A 25,822-nucleotide genomic window follows, 5' to 3' on the forward strand; every position below is an offset into this window, starting at 1 on the left:
AAAAGAGCCTTATACAAGTATCAGTGTGCATAAGAACAGTCTTGGGTTTCAAGGGCCACTCCTAAAAAGCGTAAGAAAGGAGGAAAAACAGGAAGAAGAAAAAGAGCAAGGGGACATATAACTTACTTCTGCAAGCCAACACAGCTTTAAAGAAAGAGTTCCTGCCAATTCCCTTCCCAAAGCTGAGGCAGCTTGACTATGAGCCTGGGATACAGGGGGTGGAAAAAGGAGGCTGATGGAACCAAAGTTTGAAACAAAAAAGCAAGCTAGAGTAAACAGCTATACCATAAGCCTTCATCTTTTTGAAAGCACAGAGTCGTAGAAAAATAGGGCTGAGAGGGACCTCAAGAGATCATTGAAGTCCATCCAACTTGCCTTGAAGCCAGGATCAACTACACCTACTCGTTCCCTACAGTCCAGCTAGTCTGTTCTCAAAGACCTCCATCAGTGGAGATGCCATGCCCTTCCTCTGCAATCTGTTCCACCTTGCACTATCACATGAGCAAAAGAGGACAAGCGAGTCTAAGTTAGCTACTTCCGCTCCTTCAGTGTGGGTACCATAATTTCCAGGCCTATCTAATGATCTGAATACATTTCAGAGAAGGTAGTCTGCAGATATTTACTTGTTTCTGTCCTGGATTCCTTGGGAAAACATCAACACTGGTGTCTGCTGTAGTGTAATATTTGAGTTTTGAGAATACTGATTAATACCAGGATAGATACCAATATACTTACTGCAAGTGCCAAATCCTACAAGGTCAGTAACAAAGACTTTGATATGATAATTTTAGCTCATTGAAGATTCAAACTGCAATAAGAGGGCAGGGAAGACTACAGAAAAACCCCACAGCAAAAGTCAGCAGCTCAGAGTTGCCAAGTTTCTTCCAACTGCAGACAAAAATCAGGCAGTCAAACAACACACCTTCAGCAGAGGCAGCACCGTATGATCTCTGTAGCATCCCTCCATCTCGTCTGTCTTCAAAGTGCATTCTCAGTGCAAAAAGTAGGATTGAATTCAGAGGGGCTCACTGTCCCCAGTGGATTTCATACTAAGACCAGAATTCTTGCTTGAGTTCATATGCTGCAGCTTTGTGTGAGTTAAGTTCACTTCTGCATAGCGGAATGGTGCTGTCCTGGCTCTGCCCCTCAGCATCTATGTCCAACAGTGTCCGCTCCTCTACAGGAAGACCCACCTGGAAAGGAAGCAGTGCAGGCAGTCCAGGTCTCTCTTCTACAGTGCTGCTGCTACTAGCAAAACAAGAGTCCAGATTGCTTGGAGTATCAGTACTTGAACTGTTGGCAGAAGATTCACCCTTGGCATTGCTGGGTGACACAAACCACCAGGGATCAAGCCGCTGCCGACTGGCTGCAGGACGTGGCCGGGGCAGGAACTCCAATGTCTTAGGTCTTTCCAGTGTGGGGTCCTGCTGTGCATTCCACCGTCTCGGGGTTGGAGGAAAAACAAGGTTGGGGTCTGGCAGGCGAGGGACCTCATTGGGATCTCTACTTGGACTAGGTGTTTTTAATACACCTATCCAAAACAGAGAACGTAAGAGAAGAGGGAAACATGTTAGATGTCACTGCTAAATGGTTCCAACAGATCTCAATTTATTGTATGTACACTGCGAAAACATTTTCAAAGCAGAAAGCCTCCATTCAGAATCTACAAACTCTGCATCCTCAAGATTACACCAATCTGAAGTGAGTAACTGGCTTCTTTATCCCTACACTGTTCTCAACACATTGCAACACCTGTTTCACTGACCTAGCACAAGCAGCAAGTTTTGTTCATTCTCTCATTTGCTTTCTTCAGTTTTCAGACTGGAGAGCAGGGATTTGACCTCCTACCAGAGATGAGGACTCCTCAAATCCTTCGGAGGGCACATTACCCATTAACAGCTTGAATGGATCAGGGAGACACTTGCACAGCAGGATGTGTGACACCTGTTAGCAGCGAGCAGGACGACCAACTTCCTAGAAGAGCTATTTAACACTACCTACTGTGAATGCTTCCTGGTTTGTTTTCGTTTAGGGGTGGAAGATGGTGTTTGGGGTTTTTTTTGTTTTTTTTTTTTTTTTTTTTTTTTTTTTTTTATCTGATTTTATAAACACAACATAACTTTTCAATTTTCATGAATACCATTTTAATGAGTATTCTTAGCTGCATTAACCCACATTTTACTGCAGACTGCCATTCAACAGACAACCTCACATTTTGTTTTACCATTGGGAAAAGTCTAATTAAATCAGATTTTAATTGTTTATTCTAGTCCTTTTTTTTTTTCCTCTGAATTACTAGGACAAGAAAACAGGAAAGCATTTTTTAAGCTATCAAGTCACAGCCACTCCTAAAGACTGCAACCGTGAGTACACTACCTACCCAGGAAGATCCCTCTTGCTTGCAAAGGAGTAAGAGCAACAGTGGCACAGCCCCAAACTGCTTTAGAGATCCAGTTTTCACTGCCTTAAAGATCAGAATTTACTTCGAAATTGTAACAGCAATACAAATAAATGTATAAAGGCAATGGAGATGGAATCCCGAGGAACTGCTAAAAATGCACAGTATTTGTACTTTGGTACCAAAGTACAAATACTGTGCATTTTCTTTGTCTAAGAAACAATACTATGCTCTGCCTCACAGCAGAGAGAGCAGAGAGAGTTCCTTAGCGCAGAGATGCTGGAAGAGAGACCATCACTGCATTATTCTGTACATGCTTTGTGTAAAGACAGCATCCATAAGCTCTTCTTTTGGGCTGGCCATCACAATGGATGCTGTATAAGCAACATGTTTACTTCCTAACAAGTAATTATACTGTTTGGGTCTTTATTCTGAAGAGGAAAAGGAAGATGGCTGAAAACCTACCTGCTCCCAGTGCTCCAGTTAAACAGCTACTGGAAGGGCATCCACTGGTTGGGCACCCATTGACAACTAGTCCACTCCCTTTGATGGCCCCATCAGAAGGTGTGCGCCTGTGCCCGCTTTGCTGGGTGTGGGAAGAGACCGTCACGTGTGTGGGAGTCAGGGACTGGTTGGGGTCTTGTTTGAACCTCTCGATCTGGACATTGACTAGTGGGTTGGTAATGGCTGGCAAGGGAGCCTTGACTGTCACTGGGCTGACAGGCATTTCATACACCACAATCTCATCGCTGTCTGAGCGCAGCAAAGACCGGGTGGAATTACATTCGGAAATGGAAGACAGGGAAAGAAGGGTGAGGGATGTGGATGGCTCGCCTAGCAACAACATGGGATCCTCTTTCTTGAAGATCTTTCGGGAAGGTGGACTAGTGCTCCTGCGTGGGCGTCCAGCTCGCTGGAAAATGCTGTCACGCTTCTTCTTCTCTTCCTTGGGTACATCTGGCTCCTCCTCAATCAGCAGCTGACACTTCCCTGCTTCTAACAGATCAAAACCCAGGCCTGCAGCAGCGAGCACTGCTCCACAGCCAAGCAATGCAACCTCACATCGCTTGTGGTGGGAGCCACTACGTTTGAGGCTGTTGGTGGGTGTCAGCTGTGGGGTACTAGTAGCAGAGTTCACAGGAGTGGACTCTTCATTGGCATCACTAGAAGGGCCATCCCAGTCTTCATTCTTCTGAAATGGGATGCAGAGGTATGACTGATTGTGCCCAGGTGAAGGGTGCACTTTGCCCTCCCCATTAAGACATTCGCTGTCTTCATCATCTGGAAAGCAAATGAAAATAGACTTTGCATGGATGTAACATTTTCACTGGCAAATTTCACTGTCTTACAAATATACATGAAAATGAGCTTCTTCTCAGAAGATGCAACTGTCCTAGTCGCAAGCATCATTCACCAACTGCCAAATACTCACAGGCTATTGTCTCCAAAGCAGATAGGCTGAAACAACTAACTGGAAACACTATCAAAGTGGAAGAAATTAGTGACACATTAATCTCTTTGGGATCAATTGCAGAACAGCATTTCAGAAGCTATCTACACCTCAGTTACTTCTAGAGTAAATTTATATGTTTGGAAGTGGGGAGCAAAAGGTAGGAAAATTATAAGGATCTCTCCTTGCAAATGAAGGTGTAACCATGCTGCACATCTAAATATCATTAACAGGAAAGGAGCTGAGAAGTAGCATGGAGCTAGAAGGGAATTAAGGGAAGCTTCTTAGCTTGACAGATAAGAAGCACAAGCAGAGAGGTGAACAAAAAGAAAATCCAGAAGGAGAAAGTCGTTACTTCACAAAGAATAAAAGAAAAACGGATATGACCAAAATGAAAACATTGCTGTAAGGTACCAGGTGAAGGTCAGGAAAGGAGAGGTTCCTTCAAACGTGAATGGAAGTGGGCATGAGAATATAAAGTCCAGGGAATTCCTTTACCCATCTCTGCTAAGCTGGTGAATCCTGGGAAAGCAGGCGCAGTTCTCTGGATCTTCCCAAGGTTCGGTGCACTGGATGACCACTGTTTGTATCCTTCTACCAGAGCTTTCAGACTGAAATAGTAGAAAGATGGGAGAAAATGTACCATGCTCACAACCAATTTTCGCTCCCCCCTTTCTATATTCTCTATTGCTTTACTTAGGGTATACATGTATCCATCTTAATTACATAGATTTGAAGTCCTCCCATAGCAAGACATTGCGCAACATCTTTATAGCACCTTAAAATGCAAAAAAAGTCAAAAAGTCCCTCCCTCATTTGTTACACCATGGCAGTCAAAAGACCTCTGCTGATAACCAACAGCTATGAATGCAGAATAACAGAAAGCACCACTACAAAAATCAGATGAAACATTTTCTTTTTAAACCAAGGCAAACCTATCATGGCAGGTAAAAAATAAAGTGCTCAGCAGGAGGAGGGGAAAAATACCTCCAAAAACATTTCCATGTGAAATACAAATGAACAATGAAAGTCAAAGATCACCCACTGGGACAATAATATGCTAAAGTCATTGTAACAGCAAAGTCATGCCTCTATATTATAAACTCCAATATTTCTCCTCTAAAGAAAACACTGCATTGAAGTACAGACAGTTAAAAGGATAAGTTCTAGATTATGGAAAAATAGGTAACTAAAATAATAGATCATGTCATTGTTTCTTTTACTTACAGACAAAAAATACCCCCAAATCCACAAAAACAAACAAGCGAAAAACCCAAAACCAAATCCCTGCTTTGACATCACCTGCATTTAAAGGTATGTCACCAGGCACCTGAGCTTATTTTAGTAGTCCCCATTCATAGGTATTCATTACCACCATCCTATTTGTTCCCTACAGTACTTTCATGACATCAGAAACAACTTTAGTAAGCAGCACAACTTTTTGACATACCAACACTCAGCAAAGTTTTATTGTTCAGTTATCAATATAGTCTGAACTGGGAGATTTCTGGTGCCTTTCTCCAAACTCCAACATGAAACACATCGTAGTGTTGGTGAAAAGCTAACATACACTTAGGATAGACAGAAATTGAATGAAAGGAGTAAAAAGATCTGTGGATAGTCTGAATGATCTCAACTGGACACACAAGAGCATCGACTTGTTATTGAAAGAACAGAAAACTTAAGAGATGAGACCTCTTCCAGCTCTATTACTAACTTCCATTGCTCTTTGGTAAGAACATAATTCATCACAATCCTCCCCTGACAGAGAAAGGATATGAGCATATAGAAGTTATCTCTCATGATTCTTATTTTCCACCAGAATTACTCTGCATTTCTAAGATGGCTTCCATTGCAGGATTTCAAAGTTTTACTGTATCAGGTATTTTTGCCTTGGTATGTATTTTTCCTCTATTCTCTACGCAACTGGGATGCCCTACCTGACACCAAACTATATTGCTATAGCAAGGTCACAAGGTCTAAACTTGATGCAGCCCATATTCAGTTGGTTGATGACCGTGCTATAGACATTACACTAAAAGTATCCTGTGTAGTTCTCAACTGTCTTGAAAGTCCATCATTTTCCCCCTATTAACCATTCTGGCACATGCAGTACCCTGCTATGAACTTCAATCCAGACAGCACAGTGCTGAATCCTACTTGTCAAGACAGACAACCACATGGTTTTACAACAGAGATGCAATTCAGTGGGTCTGTTCTGATTTACTCCCTCCATACTATACTCAGCTATGTATCACAACCCATCAAATAATATATGTTGTATCTAAACTATCCATGTGTACAACATGCATAGTTAGGAAAAATCTATAAACAGAACAGCATATTAAGGGAAAACTAGTTGAGTGAAAACGAACCACATTAGCAGTGTGGTCACCTCCAAAAGTAAATGTCAAAGTTCTTACAACGTGGGTAGACAACTATTGAGGAAGGGAAGATTTCCATGGAGCTGGGAAAACACATACTCTGTTCTGTGTATGCAGAGATAGCAAAGTTGTAAGCGGTAGGCAGCAGTAATCTTCAGTTTAGCCTTCACTTTACAGTCATAGTTATCTAAAGGGTCTTGGGAATTGCCCTTTATTGTACAGCAGGACACATCAACTTAGTTTGCTTCCTTATGACTTCTCAGAGCAATCTTCCCTTGCAAAAAACAAACTGAAGATTTGCTGTTACTGACAAAGCGCAGTTCAGTCTGAACAGAAAGATAAATAGCTACCAGAATAATTTCAAGGCCTGCTATGTTTGTCTCAAGGTTATAAAATCTTCATCCTTCCCTTTTATTTTTCGCTCCTTCTCTCTCTCCCCCAAATTACAAGCAGACCCCGAAGACCTGTGCAGAGGATAGTTGCACATCCTCTTAATTAGACAGTAGTGTGCATTTGAAAATAATTCAAAACATGCTGACTTAGAGTACATTCCTACTACAGCAGTATTACCTGTTACTGCCCCAAGGAAAGAGCAACTGGAATGATTTGAAATTACTAGCAGCAAAACTATCTATTTCAGTCACCAGCATGACAATTCAGGAGCCTAAAGACTTCTTATCTGTAATCTATTTAGATTAAATAACAGGAAAGTTATTACTCTGTTTGTTGTATTATGGTTGAGTTACTTCTCTGTTGCCTTTTTCTATTCAGCAGTCAAAAGCACCTCTCTTTAGGAATGATAAGGTGACAAGGCTTATTTGCTCAGCAAATCACAAAAAACTTCCCTACGACTGTAAGACAGCATCTCTGGTGTCTTAATACCATTCTGTAACACCATGTTGAGGCATTAATACAATGCTGTCATGAATAAAAAGTGTCTGTTTCCAGGCTCACCCCTATTTAGCTTGCAAGATTTTAAGAGATAACTGCTAAAGGACTATGACTAACCCACATCCAGTGTCACCTTCCATAAAATCAGTAACACCACCAGCGTGAAAACTTAAACAGGGTAAAGATCACCCATGCCATAGTAACAGTCTGAGACTAACCAATGCCAAGTTTAAAGACAATTAAGGCTTCACCATATGTCCTTGAGAATATACCGTAAGATCACAACTGAACCATCACAACACTAGTCCAACATAAAGCTTCATTCTCTGCAATTCAGCACAGCAACCTTCTGCCTCTGCCACTGTGCATATTCCTTATGCTCAAAAATAAATGCAGAAGGGTAAATAATCACTGTATCATCTTTTCATGACTGCCTTTGCTTGATGTTAATTATAGGTCAGTTTACTCATGCTAGAGAATTTCACTGCAATTCCCACAATGTAATTCTTGCATATATTTGGAATTATCTCCTGTGGACAGCACATGGAAAGTGATAAAAAAGATGAAGATTCAAGTTCCCTTGATCACAGAGTCATGTAAGTAGCTGGAATAGCAGCACTTCTGCTACCAGAACAGTGTCATGGAGAAGACTTGAACTGGACTTTTCTATCCTAAGTTTAGCTCTTCACTTTACCTCAATTTTTATCCCCCTCCCCCCTAAAATTAGAATTTAAAAATTCTAAAAATAGCAAGCACTCTACCTTTTGAGTCACCAACATTTACTGCAACCCTTCCCCCTGTAAATTGAAGTCTGCAGTCTGGCATGATCTCAGCAAGAAGCAGTAGTTCATTATATGTTAACCATACTGCCCTCTCAGCAATACTATCATGTTTCAGATACCCTGCAAAATGCCGTAGGTGTATTGAGTCTCCCTGGAAAAGGTGATGAATACTACAGAACACCTCAGTTGTAGAGGGAACACGATAGTTTTAAGAACAACCATGGTTAGCAAGCAACTCCTTTCCAGCTGTCTGTGCCCAAAAGTAATTCAGTGCTTCAGACTGTACAGTAATGAACAGAAAACTAAAGAGCTTTATTCCCAGAATTCTAAGAACATGATTTCAAGGTAGAAGTGTTTTTCTACCAGCTTCAGTGATCTCTTGCCCTTTTATATAATTAATGATTTTAAAGTGTGACATCTGTTTTAATTCTGTAGATGCTATACTTCATCTATAGAATAGGTAAAGCATAGGCAGCAGTCGAAGAAGCTTCCTCCACATTGCCCTGTTAACATGTCAAGAGTACCTTTGAGGAAGAACATATTTTAATGTCATTAGAACACTTAGATCCAGGCCTCTTGCAGAGGACTGCAATAGTGATGCATTATGTAAACATCTATTTTCCAGGAATTTCACACTTGGGCACATAATATTAAAGATAAATTATAACCGGTTCTTTTAATTTCCCTGCTAAAAAATATGGCAAGACTCAAACTATCAGTTTAGCTGGGGAAAAAGCTTCAAACTCCACTAAAAATCACAAGGCATTCAAACCTCTTCAAAGATCAAAATACTCCTATGTTTAAAGCAGCATTTCAGCAATGACCCATTAGAGTCCTGGTATAAATAATTCACACACACACACACACACACAAAAAGAAGCCACAGAACAAGAATCTATAGAAACAGAGGTACAACCTTGTATCTCTGCAAAAATCACTTTCAGGATGTATTCACTCAAGGTACGTGTCCTTTTCAAAAGCCTGAAGAGAAGATACTTGTCTGACTCTACCAGATACTTTTTAAATAATAGCATTTAAGACAAGAAAAAGTATAGCTGAGAATTTTAAGAGAAGTAGTTTCAGACATGATATGAAACTACAGAAAGTTGAGCCTGAAAATAAAGAAAAGCTGCTAGAGAAACAGTTTTGCACAGCTAAGAAGTTCTACTGCTTAAAAATACACATAACAAGGTAATAGCAGACAGTGAAAGCATCAGTCAGTGCTGGACCTCTAGCAAGGAATACAATGCAGTTCTGTAATCTGTTCTGAATCTCTAATGTCTCTGGTACAGCAAAGAAGTTTGGAAGCAGAAAAGTGTTTGCAAGAGGATACGCAAATCTCCTGTGAGCCAGCTCATAACCAGTTTTAGAACCTGGAAACCAGTCTGGTTCCAGGCCCTCTCTTACCCATCTTCTCCTGCACCTAGCTCCTTGTGACAAAGTGAACTCGGTCCCCAAGTGCGTCCCTTTTTCTTCTGGCCTCTCTTCTCTTCTTCCTCTCCTTCTTCCTTCGGAAGGACTGAGCTTCGTCCCCACGTTTTACTGCTTTCAGCAGGATGGGAAGAACAGTGGAAAATGGGAAAGAAAAAGTGATACACAAATTAAAGAATTGGTTCCACAGCAACGTAAAGAATAAAACATAGGCCAGAACAGGAATAGTAATGAAAACATTCATTCAGGCTTCTTTCCCATAATTCTGACCATTTATCAACACAGATCTAACAATCAGATCCCTTCAAAATTCGTATAGATAGGCTTTACAGCTTTATTCCATCACTTGTTTCCCTTTTAGAGCCACCGGTTTGATACCAGACACACAAGTGTCATGATATCCAATACAAACACTACATGTTAATTAACAACCCTTTCATACTTCTAATACACGCTTGTTTGCCTAATTCTGTTTTATTATGGGAACACCATTTTCATGACAAGTGCCCTTGTTTTTCTTTCCGTCCAACAGTAACTTAATCCACTTCAATAATGTTTCACAGATCTATTCTGCAAATTAGTATTTTTAAAAATTAACCTGTACACCTAAGGAATGTATTTTCTATACAATCAAACAGCAATATTTCAGGAACTTGGGTAATTAAGGTCTGGACTCCAAAAAAGGTGATACTCCCCCCCCATCACCAACACACTCCATTTCTCTCTCTAAATGCATACATACAGGGCACAAGGCAAACATTTTAGGAACGTTTTGTTGTTTTTTTTTTTACAGTCCTGTCCTAGATATGGAATCTTGGCATCTTACCACGCTGACAGACTGCACATTTCCCAAATTCAATACTACATTGAGCTCCTTACACTGTATGGCCCTGAGTCTGGGAATAATGGTAGGACTTGCAGGAGGGCTGGAGCAGCTACTGATCAAACTTTTCCTTTTATCCATCGTTGGAGAAGCCTGCACAGTGAATTTATGCTGGAAATCTGTTTACCAAAAGAAAAAGAAAAAAACAAAACAAAAGTAGAAAGTTAAAATTATTTTTTTAATATAAGAAAAAAGAAATAATAATTTATGGTAATTTTCAAAGAGCACAATTTACAGGATCTATGTAGAAATGAAGCTTTACAGCTAATTGCTATCCCCCCGTCGTACGTGCAGTTACCTCAGAACAAAGATGTGTGCTCACACTCATGAAGATACATCTTCGTGTATGTGTGAGATACACACACACATAAATCCCCATGTGTTGACATTTATGCCAAAGTATATCCCTGTATAAATTCCTTTCACCTTATCTCTCAGTTTCTTAAGCTAAGCAAAACCATCAGCAATAGGAGCTTACAGACCTAAAGAAAGGCATAGTTAACATGCACATTTTACCATCATTGCTCTTCTGAACCGGCAATCTCTCTCAGAAAACAAAGAATACAGTGTAAGCCATCATCCTTGAGGTAATGATGAGCCTTTGGTGATTTACAAAACGCACACTTTTATTCTTTTACAAATTTGAATCTCCGTAAGAATCCACAGCAGAAATGCTAAGCATTCAATATTTCTGAAAATCACCATCTTCAGAGTGACTTCACTGACACCTCACCAATATTTAACATTTCTTCCAGAAGGGCGGTATTAGAGGTCACTTGTGTGTTAATAAGAGTTCACATATGAACTAGCAATGTAGGGCTGTAGTCTCGCAACTATCAAGGTATTTTTGATAATTTTTAGATTCCTGCACCAAGAAATCCAGTAGATTACGGTTTCTGCTGCAGCATTATGTAAAATATTCCCAGAGCAAAAACCTCCACCATTTTTTATGTACATCCTTTATTAAACTGATCATTTTGAGTATTAACATGTTAAACTGCAACACCAACATTTTTACCGTGAACAACCATTGACTAACAAACACGTAACACCTCAAATTTACTTCTGGCCTTCATACCTGGAATTTTGGGGAATGCTAGCCACAAGAGCATCAAATTTCATTTCTTGATCCCAAAGAGGCATGTTTTTCCTAAAGTACATCCAATACTTTCTAATGTGTAAGTATTCATAGAAAGGAGCTACCAAAGCTACAGGTTCACCTGTTCCTCCCATTTTACCTGACACAGCCTAACATTTCACCAACCTGAAGGCAGGCTGATATGATTGCCATCTTTTAACTTGAGCCGGTTCCTCTTGAACTTCCCCATGCGTTTCTTCACCCGAGGCTTCTCCTGACACAGCTGGTGGATGATGATGTTGAGCTCCCTTTCCAGGATGTCAATCTCGCGTTCTGCCAGTTCCTGTTCCCGCCTTCGTAGCAACTCCTCATGGTTCTTCTGTTCAACGGCAGCACGAGTCAGCTCTTCTTCCCATGTGCGCAGCTCCTGCAGGGAGATAAGAAAGGAGAAATGAAAAGCTACCTTGTGACCTGTGGGTTAAGACTAACATTACCTATTCTGAAGGTACAGCAGCAATGACTTGTACTCACAGCACTGCTAGCGCCACTGTTTAAAGGCTCAGCTGAAAGCCGAAAACCTAAAACAATCCTCAAGAACTTCTATGCTTGCTATTCAAGGCCCTTCATATTAGTATTAAAGTTTGGACATTGGCACTTGTGAGGCCACACCTGGAATCCTGTGTCCAGTTCTGGGCTCTCCAGTATAAGACAGACATGGACATACTGGAGAGAGTCCAACAAAGGGCCATGAAGATGATCAAGACTGGAGCATCTCTCATATGAGGAAGGGCTGAGAGAGATGGGACTGTTTATCCTAGCAAAGAGAAGGCTTGGGTGGGGGGAAGGGGGGATCTTATCTGTGTATATAAAAACCTGCAGGAAGCCTGCAAAGAAGATAGAGCCAGGCTCTTCTCAGCAGTGCCCAGTGACAGGACAAGAGACAATGGGCACACGCTGAAACACAGGAGATTCCCTCTGAACACTTTTTTACTGTGAGTGTCACTGAGCACTGGCACAGGTTGCCCAGAGAGGTTGTGGAATCTCCCTCCTTCCTTGGAGATATTCAAAAGCCATCTGGACATGGTCCTGAGCAACAGGCTCTAGGGGCCCTGCTTGAGTAGGGGAGTTGGACCACGTGACCTCCAGAGGTCCCTCCAACTTCAACCATTCTGTGATTCTGTGAAAAGGCACTGAATCCTAAGTTCAGTGTGATGAGAAAATATGCTGGATATCTGACATGAACATGTTTACGAGAGCCACTGGAGAGTACCATGCATATGGGAACTCATTTTGGAAGATTTATTCATAACATTGAAAATAATTAGTTCAGTAAGTACCTATGTTAACTTCAGCATTGACTTAAACTGTTTAAAAATAACCTTGCCATCTCACGCATCACAAAATAGCAAACAGCACAGATCTAACATAAAAAAAGAATGAAGAAAACATCATCAGGAGGTCATTCCCATCATTTTCCACCAAGCATGGCTGCTCCTTAGGGATAAAGATGCATAAGGCAAACTTTTCAATCTTTCCCATGCTGACAAAATGAATCAACTGAAATTGTCCTTGAGATCTCAAAATGTCTTCTCACTGCACTCCTCTCCTCTCACCACAAGGACAAAAGAATTCAGCACTCAGAATAATTATCTCCAGCTGGCTAATTCCACTGCAGAAAATAAAAACTGAAGAATTCAAGTTAAACTTCAGATAGATTATCAGATAGATTTTAGTTTAGATTTTTTTCTTTTTTTTAATAACATTATTGTTACCTGTCCCATCACCATGGAGGTTTGGTACATTTTACTCATGAGGTGAATAGGATACAAAATTGTCTTTCCCCATTGCTACAGAGGAATACAGTACTCAAAATCTGACGGCAGTCTAGCTACTCCTGTTTGGTCTTTGTTTGTCTGTTGAAGTTTCTGGTTTTCAGTTTTTGACAACAGCAGCAGGGAAATGCCTACTAGCTATTTTATTTTTCCCAAAAGCTACTATAATATGTGAATAGGAATGTTTTAAGTATTCTTGTAGGACTTCTCTCCCCTGTCCCAAGGTCTCCTTTTCTTTCTCTCTGCTTCCTAAACCCAACTTCTGAGCCCAGATCAAGTTGGCTGCTTATTACAAATTTATTTTTAGGCAAGAGATGGTGAACTTAGAAAAATAGTATTACTTTAGTGATTCCACTGCAGTATTTCATACCAACAACTGTAAAGACAGTCTCTTCAAGGACCTTAACATAGATGCAGCAAGCTGTGCTTTCTGCAACTACGCTTGAAGAAAATTTCAGCTTTTTCACTTCTACTCTTTGAGGCTGATGGTCACAATTCCTTTTATTCCTCCTAGCATTTTTGTTTCCTGCTATTTACCCAGATGGACTTCAATTATAACAGTTATTGGACCATTCCCCTGGTAGCACTCATGTTTATTATAGTCTACCCACTTTGGCTGTGCTCAAAACCTGGAAAACACAAACCTGATAGAACCAAAGCTGCAATGTTTGCTACAGTATACATGCTGAAACTACCCCTCCTACTTTTACTGTTAACAGCTATCATTGGGCTTCTCAATTAAGATGCTAACAGTGACATAGTTATCAGATGCATTAAACAATGAAGACAACTCATCATAGCAGTTTGCACAGTGTATAATATTAGAAAGAGTAGCAGCTCAGGATGCAGCTATTTATTTTACTCATGATTCTGCCCTTGTGTGCATTATAACCTGCCATTGATTTGGGGACTTATTACAAGCTCCAGTAAAGCACATACAAAATTAACTCTGGGATGCACTAAACGATGATCCCTGTTTGAATTATGAAATGGGAAAATTATAATCCAGAGAGCACAAGCATGGAGTAATTTTCTCTACTTACCTTTTCTTTGGCTCTGAGCTGATCAAACATCTCTTGGATCTCTTGTTTCCAGTCTTCCTGCAGGGAGTGGAAGGAATCTTTGGGCATTTCAAAGAAACCAGACTCTTCTATGGCGGTGAGGTGGTCTAGGATACTGGCAAAGGAAGGTCGCGAGTGTGGGTCAGGGTTCCAACAATCTAGAATAGGACAAAGATAAGCAACTGTAAAGCATCTCAGTATGGAGGTTTGAGAGGATGAGTAGTACTTTACTGATCCCCAGTGGTTAGGAGTGGCATGCACACTATCTGTGTTACCCCATCTTTCCGCATTGACTATTGTCCGATCATAAGTCAAGCATGGAATTCATGTTTTCATGCTTATACAATATCCAACATTGCTTAAGATCTTGAACTACCTGGTCTCTAGGTTCTATTGCAATAATATGCCCTGTAAAATAGAGGTTTACTAATCTTACAGAAAGCTACATTTTCAAGCATATATTAAAAATCATAAACAATTTCCATAAATATTTTCCTTTAAGTTGTATGTGCTCACAGAGCAGAGATACTATGCAAGACTCGTGCAAACAGTTCTTTTATCACACTTACACTGCAGAGTTAACAGCCATACTACAGAAGGATATCTATCAGAGTTCTTTCTAATGCCAAACTCTAATACTAAGCTGAGTCATTATGAATCTCTTCCACAGAACTGAAAATCTCTCCTGCAAAGCAGACTGGGCATAGCTCAAGTGAAAACAGGAGATTCAAGTAAATAATGATATCAAATAGTTTGTTTGGAGTTTTCTTATTTTTAAGGGTTCTTTTTTATTATTTGAGAGAAAATTGTTTGATCAGGCTTTTTTCTTTTGCTTTTAAGAGAAACCACAGATAAACAAGCTTTTTCATTTACAATCTAATGCAATGACTTACCCAATTACAGAGCTCTAAAACCACAGAATTTAAGGTACCTATCTTACCACATGAGGCAACTCAACTAGCAATAGTACAAAAAGTTACTCCTTTTTACAGTGATGGGAATTGAACATTGAAAACAGAAAAAGAAATAGAAAATGGTATGAAGTAACACCTCAAGCTACAAAATAATTAAGAACATGTTTTTTAAAAGCCATTAAGTCAAAATGTTTGACTTAACAATACTTTTGAATAGGAAATTCTTACTCATTCTTACTTCAGCCTTATTTCTACTCCTGCAGAAAACATCACTTTCTCGTTCTATGTTGTCCTGTACTGGCACTTACACAGGTTCTTGTTCCACAAGTTTCCTTATTCTCTTTAACACTGTTAGACTCCTGCATACCAAAATTTGAGAAGAACCAAACAGAAAAACTTAGCATTTAAGTATATTTCTGGGGAATACAGCTTTTGTGCATGAATGGAAGAAACTAACACATGGGTCTCTCTCAATATGCTCATACTATCATTGCTCTAAATGGTCACTGGATTTAAAGACACACATTACTACAGCACAAGGCAAGAGTTATAAAAATGTTCTAAAGTTTCCTAGACCTTACAGTTGGAAAAAAGGAAACATTCCTAAAAATACTTTGGTGATGTCCTAAAAGACATTCATTCATCAGTTTTGTGGACTGAAATACACCAAGGAGCAGCTGTAATTAAAAATAAATAACACTTCACAAAATCTGTGCAACTGCTGAGGCTTGGTTTTGCAGGTCTTGTCTTTGATTTTAGCGTTACTGAGATTTTGCATTTGGGAGTTTGGTTTCAAAACTGCTGGTATCAAGATGCTGGTATTTAAGCATCTCATCAGGTTCCAGGAGGCATAAGCTGGAACACATTTGTGTTTACAGATTTCAAATTGCTTCTCTTATCAAAATAGAGAACTGAGGATGTTAAAGAGTGCTCTGAAAGTCCCCTGCTGCTGACCAATTAGTAGCAATGGGTGATACAGCTGGACTGTCAGTGCCATAATCCCTGCCACTTTACCCCAGGTTTTAAGCATGGCAAAGCAAACATGACCCAAAGTAAAACAAAATGCTGCAGCCAGCCAAATGCATGAATGAGTGAACAGGATAACTATGCAGGTGGCCTGTGGCTTTTATTTTCCCAGGCCTAGGTCTGCCATTATTTGCACTAATGAGGACAGTTGTAACATACAAGTCTGTTCTGTGAAGAGGGAAAGTTCAGCTTTGTTGTCTCAGTGAAGACCACCAGGGCAGTAATTCAGAAGTAAAAGCAGCATTAGGGGAACAAGAGTTCACCCGAGACGGGAAACAGCCTGTTTGAAAAACAGTTTTGGTGAAGGGGCAGAAAGTAATTGTTTTTTGTTCTCTTCTCCACCCTGCACATGGAGAAGCCAAGCGTTCCAAAGCCATGTGGGTGCTCAAGCTTGCGCTGCTGGGTTCAAGCGCAGGCCATATGCCTCTACCTGACCTTCCCAATAGAGGGCATTATTTTTAATCCCAGCAGCAGATACCTCACATTTAAGAAACCAGGGTTCTTGTTTTAGGGACCCATGTCAAAATAAACTGCCCTGGCACAACACCGAGCTGGTAGTTCCATTAACTCTTTCAGATGCAGTTTTTTGTTTTACATTGCTTCCAAGCTACTATACCTGCAACTCTGCTGCTGTTTACTATCCAGTAGGATATTTCTTTTTTAGCACAACAGTACATGAAATTTTCTACTTTAACTTAACTGAAGCCTGTAACCTACAGAAAAGACCAGAGAAATACAAAAGAATTCTAAAAGCAGAAAAATCCACCAGAAACATTGTCTTGCATGAATCAAATTCCTTTCTTGGGGCTAAAACCACCACCAGACACCACAGAATATCAGTTCTATGTTCAGACTCATTTTTTGCTCACTAAGACTATAAAACATGTTTGATTTCTCTTTACCTTGGTTTTTCTGCCAGACAGGTATAAAAATGTTTATTATATATAAACACATGGAAATCCTTGGGAATAAGGGCACTGAAAAAAACACTAAAGGTGTTACTGTGAGAGAGGGAGGGAAGGAAGGAGGGAGGAACAACTGAAGCTCAGGAGATATGTAAGTAGCCGCACTAGCCAGCAGAATAGGTTACACAGGTACACCCCCAAAGCTACCTCACGGAATCCTTTTTAATAACTACAGCAGGTCTGATGACAAACTCCTATATTTCTTTCATACATGTGTAGCCCACCTTGGGCATGAACTATCTCTGCACACAAAGCAGAAAATCACATCATCCTGACCGAAAATTTGGGTTGTTTTCAAATGTCAAAGCCCCATTTAAACGCCCTCCCTGAAATGTCAGTAGGATAAAGTTTCATTCCAAATCAACCTGACACTGCCTAGCAAGATGTTCAAGCTATGAATTTCAAAACAAGTTGAAGACTTCAAACTAGATTAAAATATGTGAAGTTTTGGTGTTGGTGAGTCTTCACTACTAGAAAACAACAAACTAGATGATGATAGCAATAGCCCCCATTTTCCTATAAAGGCAGTTGATAAAAAGTGGCAGGGAAATTTCTTTCACATACTATTCTTTTAATAGAGTAACTGTCACAGCATATTAACAACCAAGCCTAGCTCCCATAATAATTTGCACCATTGAATAAAGCCATTTGAGAAATCTGTGCTCTTAGATATCAAAACCAACACAAGGAGGCAATGCTCAACAGAAACAGCACAAACCATACTCACACCACAGCTAGCTTACCCTCCATGAGTTTGGCAAAAGGCTCTGGACACGTGGAAGGGATTGGAAGGGCAAGTTTATTCATGGCAACACCGTATGCTACTGCAAGACCATCAATTCCTCGGAATGGTACTTCTCCTGTTAGCAGTTCCCAAAGCAGCACGCCGTAACTACCAGGAAGAAAACAGAAAAGAGAATAGGTGTTTGACTTTAACACATTATTTGTTAAGCAACCAGAAAGCACCTGAACCTATGAGGCTAAGTCTGGTACACTGAAGAAATTGCAGTTTTCTGGACAAACTCATCATGGCTGCCAAGCTGGGTGAAGTGCCTTAATTTTACCTGCTTTTTTTAATAAGACTGAAATAAGATGCCATTTTGACCTTTTAGGCAAAAATCATTTTCTCTCTGGAAACTGGGAACAATTTGAAAAACATTAACATAAATCTTCTAACTAATTTAGCAAATTTCAAACCAGAATCCAGTGAAACTCTCAAAAATGTGAAGTAGGGTTGTTTGGTGGGTTGTGATTTATAAAAATAAGTGAAAAACGCTTCTTCAGAATTAAGTTGTTCTTAAGATGTTCTATGAAATATTAACTATGAAGTTACGGAAGTAGTTCCAGGACTGTTCTCCCCCCAGGTATACGACAAACAATGTACCCTCAGAATATTCTCTCTGCTTCTAGGAAACCTAAGCCAGAGACGGCTTCTTCATACTTAGTAACCTGACAGTTTTTTCTTCCATTGATCTGTCTTATTCTCTTCTGAACCCATTTACCGTCCACTTGTGAGTTCCACAAATTTAATGATGCATTGCCAAAAAATACTTCCTTGTGTTTGTTTTGAGCTCATCACTTGGTAATTTCATTTGCTTCCCTGTAGTTCCTTCCATACAAGGAAGAGTGAACATATGTTCCCTATTAGCTCCTTCCATGCCATCCATCATTTCACAGGCTCCTACTACATCCTGCCTAAATCATCTTCTTTCCAGCCCCCAAAATCCTAATCTAGCTAAATCCTAATCTAGTTACTCTCATGAACAGAAGCCATTTCGTATCTTTCATTGACCTTGACATTTTCCATACCATCTCATTCCATTTAAACCTCTTATGTTGGAATGACCAAAATGACATAAAGTTTTAAAGATACGGGGAGAGGCACAGTATTTCCCATTTTCTTCTTTATTTCTTTCCTATTAAATTTTAATTTGCCACTTGCCTTTCTGACTCCTTACAAAATGAGCTAGGTTACCCACAGTAACTCCAATATCTTTTTACTGAATCATAATAGTAAAATTTAGAGCCCATCATTGTACATGTGAAATTCTCCCATGGGTACTACTTTGTATTTATTACCATTTCATCTATTTTAGCATTCAGTACAGTAAAACTTTTCCTCAGCTCTCTGCAGGAGACTAGTTTTTCTTATCCTGAATAACTTGGTATCGTCAACAAATGTCACCTAACTATTTATTGCTTTTTCAAATCACTTATGATTATGTTGAACACAGAATTCCCCACCAAGAAAATTGATTTATTCCTTTAGTAATTAAGAATTGACTAAGTGATGGGAAAGAGACTTGCGCTCTTTTCTCACATCAATTTACTTTCTTGAAAAGCTTTTGACGAAAGATATTGTTGAAAGTTTTTATAAATCCAAATATGGTATAAGCAATCTTACCACTTATCCACATACTCAGTAACTCCTTCAAGAATTTTCATTTTTCACAAGATATTATTTCCTTCTACAAAAGCTGACTCTTACCCAGATATGCTCATATGTCCACCAGCTCACCACTCTTTAATGCTGTTTCTATCATTTAGTAGAACCGAAAATCAGACTTGCTGATCCTCAGGAAGCTCTTTTAAGACCTGTCATCATGTTTGCTGCCTTCCACTTCTGTGGTATTAAGGCAGCTTTAAGCAACAGATTATACAGCACAGCTAACTCAGCTGGCTCTCTCATGTTCCTGTAGAAATCTTGGGTATTACTGTAAATCCCAGCAATTTGTTACTGTTCATTTTATCAGTCAGTTTTAACACATCTGTGGACAGTACTTCAGTATGGGATGTCCTCCAGCTTGGCTCCCTTAAAGAGAAACTTTCAGCTTAAAAAGCCTCTCTTTGCTCCATTCTAGCAGACACAAGTCACTAAGTCTTTTCTGCTGTAGCCTTACCTGCCTTGCACTCTTACATCTTGGTCACCTCTGGGCCATATGTTCTCCTGCAGGGTTCTCACTTGTGCTGCATTTGAAAGCAATTTACTTGTTTTTATGCTTTTTGCAAGACTCTCCTCAAAACCCTTTTAATCTTCCTGAGTGTTTTATGTTCAATTTGCCACCACTTAAGTCCATGCCTAATTTTCCTCATTTGGATACAGGTTCAACTTTTTGAAGGATGTCTTCCAGTAGTCTCTTCTACATTGTCTTCTTCATTCATTTAAAGTCTTTCCTATGCATTTGCTCTGAGCTTTAACATAGTGTCCTTAAAAGATATCCATGTTGTGCGTTCCCCTTTTGTTGTTTTTATGCAAAATTCCTCAATGTTGTCATTAATCTCCTTGAGATTAAACACTACTGTAATGGACTAATTTTTCTTAATCGCTCTTGCAAAGATATTGAAACTAAGTATACATATATTTTGACCATGGTCATACTGTATAATTTTGAAGGCCTCCTAAGCACACCTGAAGACCAAATGAAAAACTGCTCCTCCTCCTAAAAGCTCCTTGAATAGCTGCTCCATGAAACAGTCATTTCTGAAGCTAAAAGATTAACCTCTTCTTGTTTCAAAGCAAGAATTGCTCTATCCATTTGGGAGTAATCAAAATTTTCATTATCACAACCTGTACTCTTGCAATCTTCCCCCCACCCCGCCAGGTCTTTAACATTCATTGTAACTGCTCTCACCCTAGTTGGACAGTCTTAATACTACTTTTCCTATTTAGATATGGAATTTCAGTCACTAGAGATTCCACCTTTGCTGCTAACACAGTTAGTTTACTTTATTAAGCAAAATATCATATTTTTTCACCTATACAATCTTTTGCATTTTTCCTATGTAATTCATGCTCTTGATATTATAATGACAATTGTAATTATTGCTTTCCATCAAGGTTCTCAATTTCTTACTGTCTCAAGAGCCTCATTTAAAACAAATAAACAGGATTTTAAGGATTTCCCATTTTCTTTTTGGCCTCCTAGGATTTATAAGACACTCAAAGAAAATGGTTACTGAACTGAATATATATTTGGCCTGTCTAAGTCTGATTGATCATTCATGTTACTCTTCAGTTTGGATGCGAGTGTTGATATCAAAAGGTAGGAAAAACTACCAAAGAGTTGTGTTATTGCTTTACCACTAGGGCTGGATAAAGCATGTATTAGATATTTCTCTTAATGGAATGGTTAGGAAAGCACTATTGATATGCTCAAAGCATTTCTTCCTCAAGGTAATTTTTAAAAGACAAAGGAATGGACAGATCGGTGTTTCTTCTAACGTGGCACTAGAAGTATCAGGAAAGGTCACTGTTTCTGACAAAACTGAATGTCACCTCTTCCTCACATATTTACAGTTCATTGCTGAGAATACTGCTTCCACAGAACTAGGGAAACACTGCTTTTTGGCATTTGAAAAACAATCATCCCAAGTGATAAAATAGCAAGAGAGGTGCTGAACAGAGTGTTTTCCATTAACTCTCAAGCAGGGGATTGGGAATTACAAAGGAAAAAGCCAGAGACAGAACAGATTTATACAAAAAAAGGCATAGGAAGAAAGAATCAAGGGCCTCTCCTCATTCTCAACAGGGAGGAAGAAAAACTGATCAAGCTCATTTATTTTTCCAGCACCCAGTAGTAATTTTTGGACTTTAATTACAAAATGAACCATGTGATATAGAGCATGTGTCCAAGTCAACTGACACTTGTATGAATAATTAATCATCTCCCAGTGATCCAGTAATCCTTTAAGCCATTTAACATCAGGTTCAATCCTACACACTGGATTTTCAGAGAGAGGGAGGCTGGAGGTCTGCAGGATTTCACGTGTGATTTTGCCACTTCCCTTGTAAGTCTGTGAACTTGGGAAAAAAACAATAATTTCTTCTCACTGTTATTGTTTAATGGCATTTGTACCATAGGTTCCACTTATCCATCGCCCTAGGTTCAGCACTTTCCATGAGAAAGGGAACTATCAGCCCAACAAGGAGATCACAGCAACAACAGAAACTAGAATATTACTTTTGTAAGAAAAAAACTTCATTACATTTTAATGGCTATTAACAGTTAGCATTTTGCATGTTATCGGACTGGCAGTTCCAGAGATGATGTTTCCTGCTTATTTCACAACAGTCAGTTGCGTACACTTCTCCCATGTGAGCTTCTACCAATATTGCTAGTCAACACTTCTCTGCCAGGTACTGAAGTCTTGCCAGTGCTTCATTACACACAGAAGACTACAGAAGCCTGCAAGCAGTCAGTTGTGGATGTGCCAACACTTGACTCAAATGAAATATTCTAATGACTGAAGTTCCTACACCCACCACTGAATGCCTGAAACATCCTGATCTGCTAATCAGATGGTTTTAGGTAGTTCTGGTATTCCATTGCTAAATGAAAATTAAATTCCTAATTATTTCACTGGTCTCAGAGTAGATACATCTTAAAAGCATCTAAATTGAGGAACACAGGGAACTCAGATGAAGGTTGTATGGTGGCTTTATATTCCGCATACCAATCATATTGACAACATGATTGTCTTTTAAGCAGCACAAGTCAAAAATGAAGTGTGCAGCAAACAAGAAATACATTTAAGCAGTTAAAATGACAGGGAAATTTGAATTATATGCCTACTAACATTAGCTTGCTGTACAGTACTGGATAAGCTGCAATATCTAAGCTTCAACTTCACCCCTGTAAATCCAAAGCAAATACATGGCTCTCCTCTCAAACACATAAATAGATTTACAGGAACTGACATATTTAAATAAAACCATAGCTTCTTTGTCCACTGTGCAGTATAAGCACAAGGTTTCTGCTGTATATCTAAAGCTTGCAGGTGCAGCACAGCAAAATTCATAGCAACAAATTTTCACAACAGCAGGATGTACTAAGTACTGTTGTTATCAACAAGCTTTACAGTGGCCCAGACCCTGGTGATAGACACCAGTGTGTGGAAGCATTCCTCAGCCTTATAAGTTCTTTGCCAACCCTCCTTTAGAGCAGGACAAAAAAAACCCAACAGAGTGAGGTTTTTTTAAATGGAGCTTGATACATGTTTTGAAAGGAATTGCATGAAGCAGTTATTTATGATGAGATAAGACTGACTCAGGAAATGTTAGTCCTGGCAAGCATCTTCTTCAGCATCTTCTTCACCTTTTTGTGCAGCGAGAACACAAGCAGAACAAGATTCTTGTTAAAAGGCTGGGCAACAATTCAGCCACCAGTATTATTCTAATAAGCTTTAAAGAAAAGGTGTTGAAATAAAAGGGTTTGTAAATGTTAGAGATAGCCAATTTTGCTGATTCCGCACAGACTAACTGGAAGGTTGTCAGGCAAAAAACTCCCTTGACTCCAGTGATTACCCAAGGGGTTGAAGTGGACAAGAGGGGGGGCAAGTCTAACAGGATAAAAAAGTTCATCCTGTCAAGAATTTCAAGTTGCATCCTTGGGTGGGGATAGGATTTATTACATGTCCATGCTTTTGTAAAATCCAGTGTTTACAATCATTGACACACTTAGTAGTGACCACACTGGGAAGTATTTGTCCTCTGCACACATGCCTCAAACACCATGTTCTTTTCAGCTTATTTAACTATGAGTCAAGGTTTTGGCCACTAGAGAGAGACAGTGTTAACAGCTCTCTTAATGGTGATGATGACCCTCCGTTTAAGGAAGAGCACTGAGAGGAACTCAACCAGTTTTCAAGGGAAGACTGGTAACTATAAAAAGAGAAAGTGATGAAGGAATCTTAAAAATAGAAATACAGTATTCTGAAAAACAAACAAATAATTTATTTACAATCCTTAAGTCCTGAAGTGATTCACAGTCCTCAAGTCAATGACTGAACTGTGCAGTATTTTTGCACAGGTATAGAGGCACTCGAGCTACCCTCATGAAAATCACCAACTGACCTATTAAGTCTTACCTTTTTTTAAAATGAGATCATACTCAGAACATCTACTGATCTGTTCACAGTGTGCCTGTATTAGTAAAGTTACAATCGCAGGCAAATTGTTTCCCCCTTCCCTTCTCCCTCTCCCCCAGGTTACCCTTAAAGGCCATTCCTGGCACTGTTTCAGAGAAGAGCAAATTGAGGTTTGAGCTTGACAAGCTGTGTACAAACCAGTACTGTCGTCATGTGCACAGAAAAGGTGCACAGCCTTGAGGTTTTCATTTCTCCCAGAATTCACTCAGAATAAAAGCCTAGCTCTTGCTCAGTTGGTCTCAGATTAACTACAGAGGCTACCACATTTAATTACAGAGTCAGAATTTTATCCACACCATTAGTGTGCAAAAAACAAGTTCACAGACTTATCACAAAGCAATACATTATCTATTCGGCAAAACTGGATAAGGAAAATTAAAATCCCCACACCAAATCTCTGCCATAACAGCCAGACAATTCTGCTAGCTGGGATATTTCTTTATCCTGACAGATTTCACAGCATGCACACACTTGTGTAGGAGCATTACTGGACGGTGACAGAATCTTACTGCTCTAAAGACAAAGTCACACTGACATTTCAATACCTGTCTCCCCTACAGAAAAAACAAAATTCTGTCTACTTCATCTGTTTCAGATGTTCAGTACTAATTCTATGTCACACAGCATCCAGAAGAGTCACTGTCCTAGAGCTATTTACTGAATTCTGGATTTACCAATTCACTTAATGGTCATATTCAAACTCAATTTCTGGAAGTCTATGGGCCGACCCTTACACTCCTCCCCACCAAAGTAGCTCCTATTCTCAAAAATCCCAGTACATGAATGGAAAATACAATATATACATGCAAATTACTACTTATGGATTACATACTCAAGATGGACCTAGAGAAGAGGTTTATTATTTTATGTGAAAGACTAGAAGGGTGGAAATAATTCATAAGATTATTATAAAAGTGAAAAACATTGTATTCAGGCTGAAACTGCTCGGGGAATTCAATTAGGTACAGTGTGTTTGTGTACATATACATCAGTGACAGATTACTACCAAAACGTAAAATGATCTTGGTAAAACTGTTGGTAAAACAGTAAAAAAGCCCAGTAATTTTAAGTACTTCACAGATTGTTTTATGGCCTTTGATTATGCCAGCCAATAGCCATATAAGCACAAAAAGTTTGTTTTAGATAAAGCAGAGGGCATTGGGATTATGAATCCTAGGATACTCTGAATGCAAATTTATAGAACAACAAAAATTCAGAGGCATGCAGGAGCTGGTCCACCACTTTCTACAGTAAAAAAAATGTTTACAATTAATACAAAGTAGTCTGAGAGTCTGATAGATGGAAAGCTGGTGGATAAAGTTTTCTTAAGACCTGAATTTTAATATTTGGTTCACCATTACTCATTCTTAAAGAGGTTTCCTGGCAGGTCTAGTTATTCTTTAGTATCCAATCACTTAATGCCAAATCAATACCTCCACACATCGCTGCCTTTGGAGAACATGGAGGAGCGGATGACCTCAGGAGCCATCCAGGCATATGTCCCAGCTGCGCTCATTTTGGTAGTTTTATGCCATTCCCTGGCCAAGCCGAAATCCGTGATCTTCAGTATCTTGTTGCTCAGATCTCCATTTTCCACCTTTTCGAGAATCAGTACTGGAGAAAAGGGGGAGGGGGGAGGGGAGAATAAAAGGTTTGCAGAGTAAAGCTAATATTGATGCAAAAAAGATCCTCCTGGACATCTCCCCAATTTCAAGATTCTCCCTGACTTTTAGTTATTCAAACATACCACACTCCGTTACAAGTTATTTCAAGCTGATCCCTTCACCTGACAAGTGAACA

At 39.5% G+C, this 25,822-nt stretch overlaps 1 protein-coding gene across 1 annotated transcript; it reads right to left on the bottom strand.

The window, feature by feature from the left end:
• Positions 1-1,049: 1,049 nt before the first annotated feature.
• Positions 1,050-25,631, bottom strand: MAP3K9 (mitogen-activated protein kinase kinase kinase 9). The gene is made up of 9 exons (XM_009586867.1): positions 25,456-25,631; positions 17,839-17,987; positions 14,173-14,348; positions 11,484-11,724; positions 10,128-10,338; positions 9,313-9,450; positions 4,347-4,459; positions 2,864-3,679; positions 1,050-1,531 (listed from the first exon to the last, which is right to left on the bottom strand). Exons 1-9 carry the CDS (start codon positions 25,536-25,538, stop codon positions 1,050-1,052), a joined length of 2,409 nt encoding a protein of 802 aa, XP_009585162.1. The 5' UTR covers positions 25,539-25,631.
• Positions 25,632-25,822: the final 191 nt, after the last annotated feature.

This window comes from Fulmarus glacialis, unplaced genomic scaffold, assembly GCF_000690835.1.
Source record: "Fulmarus glacialis isolate BGI_N327 unplaced genomic scaffold, ASM69083v1 scaffold2571, whole genome shotgun sequence".
Taxonomy (NCBI): Eukaryota; Metazoa; Chordata; class Aves; order Procellariiformes; family Procellariidae; genus Fulmarus; species Fulmarus glacialis.

What these genes read in the sequence shown, in the direction of transcription:
- MAP3K9 (XM_009586867.1), bottom strand. Translation starts at nt 25,538, where the DNA reads ATGAGCGCAGCTGGGACATATGCCTGGATGGCTCCTGAGGTCATCCGC. An exon ending in TCATATCAGCCTGCCTTCAG is followed by an intron (nt 10,339 to 11,483) that starts GTTGGTGAAATG and finishes TTTGGTAAACAG; the next exon opens with ATTTCCAGCATAAATTCACT. An exon ending in AACTGGAGCACTGGGAGCAG is followed by an intron (nt 1,532 to 2,863) that starts GTAGGTTTTCAG and finishes TGTTTTGGATAG; the next exon opens with GTGTATTAAAAACACCTAGT.